The sequence below is a fragment of the Arvicanthis niloticus genome, chromosome 17 (assembly GCF_011762505.2).
Source record: "Arvicanthis niloticus isolate mArvNil1 chromosome 17, mArvNil1.pat.X, whole genome shotgun sequence".
NCBI lineage: Eukaryota > Metazoa > Chordata > Mammalia > Rodentia > Muridae > Arvicanthis > Arvicanthis niloticus.
In genome coordinates, this window is record NC_047674.1 from 8,271,175 (window position 1) to 8,285,567 (window position 14,393).

General features: G+C 35.7%; 1 protein-coding gene across 1 annotated transcript in view; it reads left to right on the forward strand.

The window, feature by feature from the left end:
* The window catches only part of LOC117722638 (solute carrier organic anion transporter family member 6C1-like), an 87,011-nt gene that overhangs the window by 43,551 nt on the left and 29,067 nt on the right, over positions 1-14,393 (forward strand). Inside the window, exons 7-8 of the mRNA XM_034521888.1 lie at positions 3,801-3,945; positions 11,166-11,361. Coding sequence (XP_034377779.1) covers positions 3,801-3,945; positions 11,166-11,361 — 341 coding nt within the window. The remainder of the gene's footprint in view (positions 1-3,800; positions 3,946-11,165; positions 11,362-14,393) is intronic.

Here is a 14,393-nt window from a genome sequence, read left to right on the forward strand (position 1 = left end):
TCAGATTATGTAAACTTTTAAATTGGATTGCTCTTTGTTCTTAATTTTCTTCAAAACATGTACTATTTTGTCTATTAATGCTTGAAGCAAAGAATATGTGGCATGCATTTTCTCTTATTCAGAGTTTGTCTTTTTATTCTAGTGGATGTTTTCTTTCTTGTACAGATGCCTCTTATTTTTTTTTTTAATGATCTTATTTATCTACATTCCTTCTGGTATTTGTACCTCTGAGGTCACAGACAAAAAATACTATGATTGCTGACACTGATATAGTGTATCCTCTATGTTCCATCTTAGAAGATAGAGTTTATGGTACTATGTTTACATTTTAATCAACTATGAGTTGACGTTTTCTACAGAGTGAAAGACAAGGGTGAATTTATAGTTGTCTGCAATTAGACATTTATTGAAAAACCCACCTCTTCTTCAGTGTATAATTTTTGATCATTCATCAAAAATCAGCTTGCTATATATGACTGAATCTACAGAGTTCTACCTTTGGTTTACTGTATTCTGTATTTTGTCTGGATCATGCTTCTTTGTCTACTGTGGCTCTTGATATCAGGTATACTTACACTTCCAGCTAAGTTGTGTTAGTTTATTTCAGCTTATTAGCATAATATTTCTACCCTGAAAATATCAATATTGTTTTTGAATAGCTCTGAAATAGTATTACTGGTGTTTCACTTAAACCTTAATTATTGAATATTTAAATCAGATTTTTGTTTTCCAGAGTTAATTCTGTATATCATTTTCATGTATGATATTTTCCTTTCTGTGTGTTCTACTTCAATTCCTTAGTAATGTTTTACAATTTTTACTATATAAGTTCTTATTTCCAATGTTAAACACATTTCTGGCCACGTTCTTGATAGCTGTTTTTATTGAGAGTTCTTTCATGATTTCTTTCTCAACATGTTCTTTAGTAAATGCAAATGTTACCATGTTTTATAGCTTGATTTTATACACATCAAATTTTCTGCATTAAGGTATCAATTGTAATACTGTTTTAGTATTGATTTTAGGTTTATCTGTACAAGAAAGCATAGAGTCTTTTAACAGTGACAATTGAACCTGTGCCTTGTTATTATGTACCTCTAATCTAATCCAAACATTGCACTATAGACTAAAATATAATTAAAGAATTGTAAATAATGCAGAAACACAATTAACAGCAATATCTAAAAATTCCATGAAAAAAATTGAATTAAGAGTATTTGTCTCAATAAATAGTTGGGTAAATTAGCAGATATACAATGATAATTCATGAAATCACTATGTCCATGCATGAAATATTTAGTCCAATAATCTATAAATCCAATGCACTGATATCACATGGCATTTATAATTTATAGACTGAAAAATTCCCTATTTGAATCCAAATAAGCCACAATTAAGGACAACTTAATAATTTGTTATCTTTCTGAATGTATATGCATAGTACAAGAATTATTTGCTACATGATATAAGCAATGGAAAAAATATTATTCAGTGTATGCAACAATAAATATCAGAATTACTGTATTATATTATGTACACAGATTTGTTTTCAGTTTCACAAAGTTCTTTAGGTAACATAAAATATTTAATGCTGACCTTGGAATATATATATATGAAGAAATGCATTTTAAATAAGTTTTAAGTAATGTAAAACATAAAATAAAAGTGTATAGATTAGGTAATATAAAGGCAAAAATGTTTCTCCTATGAATTAATCTATAGGCAGTAGAGTAGATTAGTGATGGTTACCAAAATATAGGAAGTTAATGTTGAGACCTAGGCTGCCCCACTTTGGGCAGCCTAAAATGTTGAGGCCCTCTCTACTCCACGCTTGGCGGCCACTGTATCCCGGCCCAAGCTGCCACTCCAGTCCGCGGGTTGGGGTTCATCAAGAGAGAGAGTGAGGACGGACTCAAAGAATGGAGACCAGACAGAGTGTGTTTCAATCCCGTTTATTCTTCAGTCTCTCTTCCTAGTCCAAGTCCCAAGTCTAGGTGTACTCTCTAAAGAGTCTCCCTAAAGAGTATATCTCTCTGCCATCTGCCTCTGCCTTTTATATGTCTCACTTCTAAGCCATGCCTCTAAGTTACACCTTTAATCATGCCCTTAGGTCTTGTCTCTAAATCTGATCTCTATACTTCTAAGTCACACTCTTAAGTCACACACCTTTAATCTCACATACCTTTAATCTCACACACCCAAGGTATCTAAACCAAGATTATCAGAGTGTGCTCAGCTGTTGTAGGCTGATGTAAAACAAGTCTCATGTCAGGGTATAATGGCTCAAGATGGCTGCAAAGCTGATAGCCGCTTTCTGCTAAAAGTCGGCCCCCAACAAGTTAATACTTAGAATAAATAGGGAATTCTTAGGTAGTCAAAACAAACCATAAGGAAATGTAATTGAATAACACACACAAACACACACAGTGAACATCTAAATTATGTGGAGAAATACACAGGTTGGTGTTTACTGACATGTATGTAGATGTTCATATACGTATACGTTCACATGGAAATATGTACACCTACATGTGCTACTCAGCAGACTTTAGGTGTGCGTCTTCAGGAGCTATCCATCTTTATTTTCTTTTTAGAAATATGCCAGCCTAGAACTTGATGTGTAGGCTAAACTAGCTTGCTAATAGGCTTCAGGACCATCGCCTGTCCCCATCCCTCAACACTGATATTATGAGTGTGTGCCTCTCTGTCTGGCATTTTAAAGATATGAGTTATGGGGGAATAGTTCAGATCTTTGAGAAAAGCAAACATTTTTACCAACTGAGGCATCTCTCTAGCCTCTAAACTGCAGATTTATTTGAAGCCATAAAAATATAAAACAAATACTACCTTGTGTATGTCTGTATCACAAAATTTAGAAGCCTACAAATGTTAGCAATGATGATCAAATATTTCTAATTATGTGGTCTGTGCTATTGCTGTGTGACAAAACTCACTAGCCTCACATAAAACTGTCTTATTTATAAGTGCAAAATTTAGATGAGGCTTATCCTCTTGAGCGTTACCTGGGGTGACAAAAGTGTTCACAGTCTGAAGGATGGAGTTATCTAGAGGCTTCTTTGCTCTCATATTAGCTTTATTAATGACTAGGTTTCCGAATACTCAGATATAGTTTGCTTGCAACTGAATCGCCTTCCCATTCTTAGTGACTTAATGATGAAATTGTATCCTTCTGCAAGGGCCTGTGAAACTGTAAACATCGTTCTGATGAAACTTAGAGTAAATGTTTCTTCATTAGGAAACTGGGTTCTCTGATACTGAAGTGTTATTATAAAAAGATACAACCTGAAAAAAATTCTGAACCAAATTATGAAATAAATTACTCAAACTTATTATCTCAAAGTCCTCCCAAGGATACAGAATTCTAAATCTAGTTTGCTACAGGAAGTTGAGAGTACAAGCATACAAATTCTTAATGTAATCATGTTTGTGACATTTGTGAGTTAAAAACGATATAAATATTTAATCCTATTGGAACCAAAAAAACACAGTGAAATAACATGGTGCCAAATTAGACAGTATTCACTAGTTGACATAAGTAAATGCTTTAATATGAATGTATCTATATAAGACTCTGAGAAATACATTTAACAAGCTACCTGATCCATAGGTAAAAGCTATATTTGCAGTAAAGAGAAACCAAACTACTAGTCTCTTATGGAATATGTCTCTTCGGGAATTATATAGTTTTTCATCATTTCAATAATTAGATTTAGAGTATAGAAACACAGTACTGCATGTGATGAGGTAAAATCATTGTGATATGATCTGTTCTGTTTCAGTGTCTACTGAGGAACCCATTGGTGCTGACTCAGACATTCTGCAAAGTCACAGAGGTTTTGACTTTTAAGGCATCTTCACATTTTTTGCCTCGATATTTACAAACTCGCTTTTTAATGGCACCTTCACGTGCCTCTAAATTCTCAGGTAGATATTTCTTCTTAGTGGGTTGATTTCAAAATTTTCACCAGGTGCATATTTAAGTGTCATATGTATTTAAGAAATATGTCATGTAAGCAGAAGACAGAAAGTGTAGTGTATCTGAGTGTATTTGTTAAAACTATGTAAAGAGGAATACTCCCGACACAACATAATTTTAATACACAAAATTTACACTGCTCTTTCTAAAGCTCATTACCTTCCTGACACCTCGTCTACATGCCTTCCCATATCCTCTCCCCTCCTGTGTAAGAAACAACTGTTCTCAAGCCACAACCTATTCTTCTTTCAGCTGCTTTTATACCTTTTTTCTATTACTCAGTGTACGAGTATTCTTCTTGTACTTCTTGAGTACTCTGTACTCAATGTTTTCCTTAAATATGGACATTGACTACTGATTCTTCTATTACTTTCACCAGAAACTGTATGTTTCAGATTCAGATTGGTTTGAACTTAATGCATTGTAATTATGCTGTGCTATTTTTTTCTAACTGCCAAAATGTAGTAGGAATTTATAATCCTAATAAGCCCTTATAAAAAGATATGCAATCCAGGTATTTTATTTACAAGCCATATGCCTAGATTGGGCAGATCTAGGGCTAAAATAACTCTCCCAGCATGAGGAGAGCAACAATACCAACCAACTAGAGCTCTCAGGGTCTAAACCACCAGCCTGGGATCCCATAAGGAGGGACCCATGGCTCCAGCTGTATATGTAGGAGAGGATGGCCTTGTCTGGCATAGGTGGGAGAGGAGAGCCTTGGTCCCATGAAAGCTGGACACCGAGTGTGGAGGAATTCAAGGGTGGTGAGGTGGGAGTGGGGGGGGGTAGGTGGGGGCACATCATCATAGAAGCAGGAGGAGGGGGGTGGGATAGGAGGCTTCTGGGCAGGAGGTGGAAATAGGGTAAGGGGATAATATCTGAAATATAAATAAAATATCCAATAAAAAAATTAAAAAAGTAAAGATCTTTGTTACTTGCTATTTTTCCTGGCCATGCAGTTCTGATCCATGACTGCTTCCTCCTCCTCTGTCTTCCTCCCCTCCCCCTCTCTTTTTGCAATCCCTTCTCTCAAACATTTAGTCCCACCTTTCTCTACCCACTACCCAATATCAGCCTCTAGCCTTTTATTAAATTAAGGAGAAGGTTCACATGGCATTACTTGAGTACTTTAGGATTTGCTGATCAGAGGCAATCATATCTTGTGGAACCTATTTAGGATTAGAAGATAATAAGCATCAGACCAACCTGCTATACCAGAGAGAAACACTGTTTATATACATACAACTGTTCACCTATAATTATACTAAAAGACATAAAATTATATTTAATCTTAATTCTAGTAAACAATGTCATATGTTTTGACACTGAAGAGCATTTACTATTGTATACATTATCAGTCTTGAAAGTGTATTGAGAATTTGAATCTCTGAAAGGCATTGTAAACGGAGTATTTAAAGGTTCTAGAATTAATCAAAAATTGACTAACATAATAGTTGATTTTAGGCTATAAAAGTCAAGCAGTCATGTTACAGTGGTTAATGTAAAAAGTGAAAGATTAAAAGAGATTTACATTAATCTTTCTATAAACACAAGGTCAGGAAGAAAAGAAAGTGAATATAAAGTATGTGAGATACATAAAGCAATACAAAACAAAACAATAACTCAAGCCAAATATTAACAAGTGCAGAAGCCTTGATCATTAGCAGATTATTGAATAGACTTTTCTTTTCACCATCCATTTCCTATGCTAATATATTGATCTCTTTATGTACTCTGATACATCAGCCTGAAAATAAGGGATATAGTAACAATTGCATGCTCTACTCTGGCATCTAAGGATGCATGTTGAGCCAGTTTTTTTTATCTACAGCAGTGAAGACTCCTGTCCATCCACAAATGAGACTATTAGTCCACAGAGTTTTCAGGCTTCTGTGCCTAACCTTTGGTTTTGTAAAGCATCCTATAGTAAGTTAGTATTACTTTTTGTAATTAGTCTGTAGTTCTAGGAGAGTTCCTTAGAAATTTCCTAGAGGAGACTTTCTCCATTATTTAGAGGATTGGATCCATAAAACCATCAATTACAAAGGTCCATAGCTCAAGTTATCTGACTGGTGGTACCTCAAGATAGACTCTTAAAAGAAACTTAGTGATACCCTAAGGTAGATTTTTAACAGAAAATGCCCTCTCCAACTCCAGGATCTAAGAGTTGCCAATAGCTCCATGCTAGGGCATGATTTTTTTTTTTTTGCCCAACTCATATTTCCATGTTAAAATACTGTCTCTTTGAGGTTAGCCACAGTGCTGGTTTCTTACAGTCTTTCTGATTCCTCTTCTGCAGTGATCCGTGAACCTTATGACCAGAGTCTGCTGTGCATATGCTCCACTCAGAGCTGAGCATTCTTCAGTTTCTGTCTCTGGATCTTGGCCATTGTGGGCCTCTGTGTTAGTCACAATTTACTGTAGATAGAAAATTCTTCAGTGATTGTTATGACATGTATTAAATTGTGGTATAATAATAAATCATTAAAACTCAATTTACTAGTATATCCATCCAGTTAAATAACAGTAATAGGTTTTTCCATAGGGACTATGATATGTTCAGCCAAATGGGCACACTTTGCCAAGCATTATCTAGTTCTCAGAGTTAACATCTGGGTGTACCTGATGATTACTTTTTCCTTCAGTAGCATGTATATCACCTTTTCTATTACAAAAGATAGTCAGTCAGCACCAGCTTGATTTCTCTGTGTTTGATTGATCAAGTCTGTGATGTCTTCCACAACGGAATTTACTGCCAATACTGGAGAGTGACCAAGAAAAATGACAATTTGATGTTTCTGGTGGTGGTGGTTTGAAGCCTCATTGTCAACAATTCTAAAAGACATAGACCATTTTCCTGAGGCACAGTTCTCACAAAGTGATATGAAAAGAGGCTAGGTGATATTTGTACTTGTGGTGAATTGTAACAAGGAGAACTGCAACAAAACAAACAAACAAACAAACAAACAAACAAACAAACAGATATCAAAACCCTAACCTATGAGAATTCCAACTTTGTATAATGGACATGAGCCATGCTTGTCCTTTACTTTAAACGAAAACATTCTTATACTAGTCAACATTTTTGCACTACCGTGTGGATCCCAGGGATTGGTGGCGTGCATCTTTTCTTGTACTTTGATAGCACTAAAGCGATAGTCTTTTCTTTAGCTTGATTTAAGGTATTGGTGAAGATTTTAACTAATTTTGTTTGAGATGAGGTAGGATGCAGCCAAGGTTGATTGGGAACTTGAATTCTGTCTGTATATGAGGCTGATTTACCTTCTTCCTCTTCTGACTTTTAGGTGTATCCTGCTATACCCAGTTTTATTGGTTTGGATTCATTTTATCAAGCTTTTCATTTTTAATCTTTATATTATTTTTCACAGTCTTTATTGAGTTTTCCTTACTTTTAAATTACATCAATCAACTCACTCTATGGTGGTTTGAATAGGAATAGCCCCTATAGGGTCATGGTTTGAATGCTTAGCACCTGAAAGTGGCACTTTTAGGAGGTATGGCCTTGATCAGAAGGCATGGCCTTGTTGGAGGAATGTCACTGATTGGCAGAGTTTGAGGTCTTAGAAGCACAAGTTAGGCCTATAGCCACTTTCATATCTGCTGCCTGATGATCCAGATGTAGAACGCTCAGCTCCTTTTCAGCACCTTGTCTGCCTGTGTGCTGCCATGTTTTCTTCCTTGATTATAATGAACTCTGACAGTATAAGCCATCTCCAGTTAAATGTTTCCTTTTAAAAGAGGTTTTTATGGTCATGGTTTTTCTGTGCAGCACTAGAAACCCTAAGACACAGTGACACTGTTCATGTGTTATATGTTGCTGATTTTTACATATTTTTTCATATTGAGGTTTCCACATGAGTTCTCATGGACAACTCTTTACTTTTATATGGCAGTCTTCATGACATGTTGAATTCTTCCACCAGTGTGACTTGGAATAACGAGCATCTTGTATAAGGTTGTATTTATTGTCAAAAGTACTCTCTAACACAAAATGTTTATAGGACTTTTGATTGTTACCACAATTATTCAACACAGATTACCATGTCAAGAACAGAGTATATCAGCATTTCTGCAACTCTTGAAAGAATGGACAAACTCTGGCACTTGAAGCTGATGTGTAGGCATCCTAAGTTGTAGTATGCATGCTCCATGGTGACTCCTATGGGAATGATAACATTATTAGGAATTGTAGATCTCTAAAGATATTATGTTGGTTTCTAAATTTGTGCTGAAAAGTCTATGGAATGACTGAAGGTATATATTATCATGAAGATTAACATCTAGAATCATAGTTTTACTGTGTGACACTGGCACATCATCACCAGACTTACCATGCACATGCAGTCTCCCCTGCTGCAGCCTTGAATACAATAGAACAGAGATGTAGATGTGGTCTCCCCTATGTTATGTTTTCCTCTTGATTGCTACTGTGTTAATACTTTTGTTTTTTTTTTTTTTTTTTTTTTTTTTTTTTTTTTTTTGAGACAGGGTTTCTTTGTGTAGCTCTGGCTGTCCTGAAACTCACTCTGTAGACCAGGATGGCCTCGAACCCACAAGTTCTAGGATTAAAGGTTTGTGCCACCACTGCCTGGTCTGTGTTAATATTTGCCCTAGAAACATAACCTCAGTCCCACCTCCCCATTCATACTGGTGAATAGGTGGTATTATATGCCAGCCTGTTTTTCACTAAGTAAAAGTTCCCACTAGGTTCAAGCTGGCCTGTGCTGTTATTTAAACTAATTCTTCAGTAAATATAGCTCAGGGACACAGCAATTCACTGTACACTGTGCCCTGGGGTTTACCTCCAGTTCATGTGGGACAGAGGAGAGAGAAAGGTAGAAGTGATTTTTAAAATAATATAGAGAAATCGAAAAGGTAATTGAATGGCTGGATGTCACTCAATGAAGGAACCATTTGCCTGAGACACATAAAAATTCTCAGCAATTAAAAAATATTAAAAAGATAAAAATAGAAATAAAATGAAGAGGGAAATATGAAAAGAAAAAAGAGAAGAGAGAAAACAGTTAAAATGAAGACAAAAGTCTGAAAAATTAAAAGAAACAAAATTGCAATATTAAAATGTAAATAGATGAAGTGAAAAGTGAGTGAAAACATTTTCCCTGCTAAGATCGTTATGGATGATCTAGAGTTAAAATTCTCAATGAATACAATGAGAATAGTAGAAGGCATTTTCAGATTATTCTAATTCTCTAACTAATGGGAGCAGAACCAGGCTGTGCCTAACATCTCACATTGACTTTTATTTTTAGGTATGCCCTGCCTGTAGATATTGATGTTAGAGCCTGTCTAGCCACATGGGCACAGGAGGAATATAAGCTAATTGAGTTTTATCTTCACTTAGGGAGTGCTACTCTGGACAATGAATATGCAGACAGTGTTTACACTGCAATATGTGGCACTGAAGGCTGCATCCTGCAGACAGGAATCCTGAATACGTATCAGGTCTGGAAGCTGAAAGCAAGCTAGCTTCAGGAAAGAAATTAATAGGAAACTCAGTGAAAAGTGCAGAAGTGCTACAGTGAGCTCTTGTCACTGAACAGTAACCGTGACAGTCTATAGACCATGCTGAATGGGTACACATCTGCTCTGAAGGCTATTAGATTTTTGCAACCTGAGGCACAGGAAACATCCAAGACAGGAAGCATGCCTGAAACACCTTCCACAGTGTGTGCGAGCACAAACCTGGAACATCTCCCACAGTATGTGCGAGCACAAACCTGCCAGTATGTTGAGTCAGAGACACTCGCCCAAGCCATAATTTTTTCATTGCTTACCTAGCTGATGCAATGAGGTGTTCGTGAGAAGTCTGAGACCATGCCAGGATTTATAGTCTGGGAATGGCTGAGCCCCTGGCCAGAGAACCTCCCTCCAGGTACCTCTGTAACTGACTTTTCACTGGGCTTCCTGTTAATTTCTTTCCTGAAGCTAGCTTGCTTTCAGCTTCTAGGCCTGGTATGTATTCAGGCTTCTTGTCCACAGGATGCAGTCTTCAGTGCCACATCTTGCCTTCCACTGCTACTGTCCTGCCTAGGATCAAGAAGTTCACCTCCCTTTTAAATTTTTGTATTTGAGGAGAAAGAACATTTTCTCCCCTTGTTTTCTCATTCTTCAGAGTCTGTGGAATGTTCTAGGTTTTATTTCCTGTGCAGACAACTTACAGTTTTCACCCACCCTTTTTTCTCTGACAAGTTCCAAGTATCTTATTTTGTTTCCAGTCCATGAAAGAAAAAGCTATTCCTGAGTCTTCCTATAACACCACTTTGGACCTGAACTTGTATTTTTATTTTATCAGTTGTGTGTCTCAGTACATTAACCACATTTCATTTGTTTGTTTTTCTCAAACATCATCTTTATTTCTTCCTTTTCCTTCACTCTTTCCATTTTTATGAAAGATTTCATTTGTATGTATTTATTATGGCATGATTTAATCTCATGTCTGGGTTATTACTGGTATTTTGTTCTTTATCAATTATATTTTTATACAGTGACCTACATTTGTAGCTGATTGTATTATATTAGTGTGTAAGCGTACTATGTTATACTTAGTTTTCTATTTCTCTTCTTTTGCTTTTGTCCAGCTCATATTCTTCTTGTGACTTCCTCTTTCTGAATACTTGTGCTTAAGTGGAAAGAAAACATACATTATTATGGGCTCAGATTGTTATAAAAATATTCATGTTGACCATCTATGAGAGATCTCAGTGAGTCGGTTCATCCATTATTGTTCACACGGTGCTTTAAAAAAGCCTATTCTTTCAATTAAGGCTCTAGAAATAGGCTATACATTTAAGTGGAACAGTAATAATTTCTCTTAATAAGGTACCTCTTAATTTCTTTGTCGCATGGACTATGCTTGCTTGTTTTACGCACTCAGTGTTTAGGAGTAAATTATCAACATCTCTACCAGAACCTGTAGACCTATACTAGCTCCATAACCATGTACAGGGTTGTTATATATATATCAAAAAAAAACCAGAATTATTCAAATACCATCTCTTCTAGAATTTTCTGTTTCTTGGTTTGTTTTAAAATCTGTGCTAGACTAGAGGGAATGATATCTATATGTATTTTTTTGTAACTCTCAACAGATCATGTTTAACAGTTTAGTATTTTCCTTTCTCAGGTGCTCTTGTACTTTCAGGAAGTGGCATTGGCCATTTTGTTGGAGGCTACATTGTTGACAGATTGGAAATGGATAATAAGAGCAAATTGAAATTAATAGCAATATCTGCTGTTGTGTCAGCTGTGCTTTTCCTATTAACATTTTTTGTGGAGTGTGAAACAGCAAAATTTCAAGGAATCAATGATGATTATGATAGGTAAATATAAATTTGTAGACTACATACTTTAGTCATAACTGAAGGGATATTTTCTAAACTAATAATTCAGTAACTTATGTATTTAAATAACTTCTGAGATTATTAATCATGCAAATGAAAATCAAACATGTTTTTACTGTTGATATTAAGGTTACATATCTCCTATAGCTATTTGTATTTTAATCTGATTATTAGTGATTTATAATCAAAATTAGAACTTTGTGTTAGGGTATGTAGAAAGTAACAGATTTTACTAGAATCTGTGTAACATGGTTTCACCTGAGCATGCACATAGATATTTTAGATTAACTATCCAAAATTCAAAGGGCTTTTGATAAGTTAATGTTAAATATTGGACAACATAAATGTAATTGTAAACAAAAGGACTGAGTAAGTGAAATTATAAAAGAGAATAATAGCACTTTCAACTATAATGGGATAGCATATGACAAGCTACTATTCAATAAATGCTACTGGAGCTGACCATGAGGCTATAAAACATGATGTTAACTTCATTCCTTTTTAAAATTTAATTTTGTTTTGTTTTACATATTCATTTTCTATCCTGCTCACTGCTCCCCAACCCCCAGTCACTCCATCCCACAATCTTTCCCACATCCTGATTTCCCTTCTCCTCTGACCAGGTTGGGGCCCTCCCTTGGTATCCCTCCACCCCATATTTTTAGTCTCTAGAGGCTCCACTTCCACAGAAGCAAGACATGGCAGCCCAGCTAGAAGAACATATCCCATGTACTGGCAACAGCACTTGGGGTTGCTGCTGTTCTAGTTGTTCGGGACCCACAAGAAGGCCAAGCTACACATCTGCTACATATGTGCAGTGAAGCCTAAGTCTAGCTGGTATACTTTCTTTGTTTGATGATTTAGATTTGGAGAACCCCAAGTGTCCATGGTAGTTGACTTTGTTGGTCTTCCTATGGAGTTTCTATTTTCTTCAGCGTCTACAATTCTTCCTTCTAATCTTCCATTAAGAGTCCCCAAGCCCTACTGTCCGCTGTTTGACTGTGATGGGTAAATATATGTTTGTAGAATATATACTTTAGTCGTAACTGAAAAGATGTACCACGTTTTCTTTATCCATTCTTCATTTTAGGGACATTTAAGTTGTTTCCCACTTCTGGCTATTATGAATAAAGCTGTTATGAACATAGTTTAGCAAATGACTTTGTGGGATGTTAGAACATCATTTGGGTATAGCTGAGTCTTAAGGTCAAACTATTCCAAGTTTTTTGAAATCATCAAATTGATTTCTAAAGTGGCTATACAAGTTTGCACTCCCAACAGCAATGAAGAAGTTTTCTTGCTCTGGACTTTTGCCACCATGTACAATCTCTTGAGTTATTGATCTTAGCCATTGTGATGGGAGTATGATAGAACCTCAAAAGTTGTTTTAATATGCATTTTCTTGGTGACTAAGAACTTTGAACATTTTTTTAAAGAAGTGTTTCTCAGCCATTTGAGATCTCTCTGTTGAGAATTCTTTGCTTAGCTCTGTAGACCAATTTTTAAAAACTGAATTATTTGGGTTGTTGTTGTCTAACTTCCTAAGTTCTTTGTAAATTTTAGATATTAGACCTCTGTCAGGTGTAGGGTTGAACATCCTTTCTCAATTTGTAGGCTGCTGAAATGTTCTATTGACAATGTCCTGTCCTTACAGAAGCTTTGCAATTTCACGAGGTCTCATTTAACAATTGTTAATAATAAAGCCTGAGATATTTGTGCTCTATTCAGGAAATTGTCTCTTATACTAATATGTTCAAAGGTACTTCCCACTTTCTCTTCTATGAGATTTACTGCATCTGTTTTTGTGTTGAGGTCCTTTGAACCACATGGACTTGAGTTTTGTGCAGGATGATAAATATGGAGCTATTTATATTCTTCTACATGAAAACATCCAGTTAGAGCAGCACCACTGATTGAATTCGCTTTCATTGTTCCATTGTAGAGTTTTGGATTCTTTATAAAAACTCAAGTCTCTGTCCATAGGTATATGGGTTTATAACTGGGACTTTGATTTGAATCCATTGGCCAACATGTTTGATTCTGTACAAATACCATGTAGTTTTTATCACTATTGCTCTGTAGTACAGCTTAAGGTCATGGCTATTCCTCTGGAAGTTTTTTCATTGTTCAGGATTTTTTTTTTTTTTTTTTTTTTTTTTTTGGCTATTCTGGGTTTTTGTTTTTCCATGTGAAGTTGAGAGTTTCTCTTTCAAGTTCTATAAAAGATAGTGTTGAAATTTTGGTGGGGATTGAATTGAATGTGAAGATTGGTTTGGGAAGATGGCCATTTTCACTGTTAATCCTACTTTCCCATAAATATGGGAGATCATTTCATCTTCTGATATATTCTTTCTTTCTTCAGGGACTTGAAGATGTTGTTATGCACATTTTACACTTACTTGGTTGGAGTTACACCAAAATATTTTATATTATTCGTGGCTGTTGTAAAGGGCATTGTTTCCGTACTTTCTTTCTTGGCCAGTTATCATTTGTATAGAGGGCTACTAAAGTCTTTGAGTCAAGCATTCTTTAAAAAAAAAATATTCCACAGATTGTAAAAAAGACATTGGAAAACAATATATAAAAAGACTTGTTTCTAATCATATAAAATATTTAATAGTGGTATGTTGCAGGAAATATTAAAAAAATGCACCATTCTGTGCTATTGCCAGCAACTCTTGGGCTCCAGCAACCCCAAGACCTCCATCACTAGCCCTATGCAGTGTCTGCCAATCTTGAGGTTTTCTTGCTGCAGATTCTGCTCACATTCCCAGCGATCTGCCCCATTGTTGTCAGCGGTCCCAAATCCTAGTAACCCGGTAAAATCAAAACTCTAGAGGTTTGTAATTTATAAGTCATATTTATATCAGTAATTTCTCACCCCACAAAACAACACCACAATGAACTCAGAGCCAATCGATATAAATTGCCCACCTATATAAGACAAATTGTTCTGTAATTATCCATCCCTTATAAGATATTCATAGCTACCTGTGGCTATTTAAAGCAAC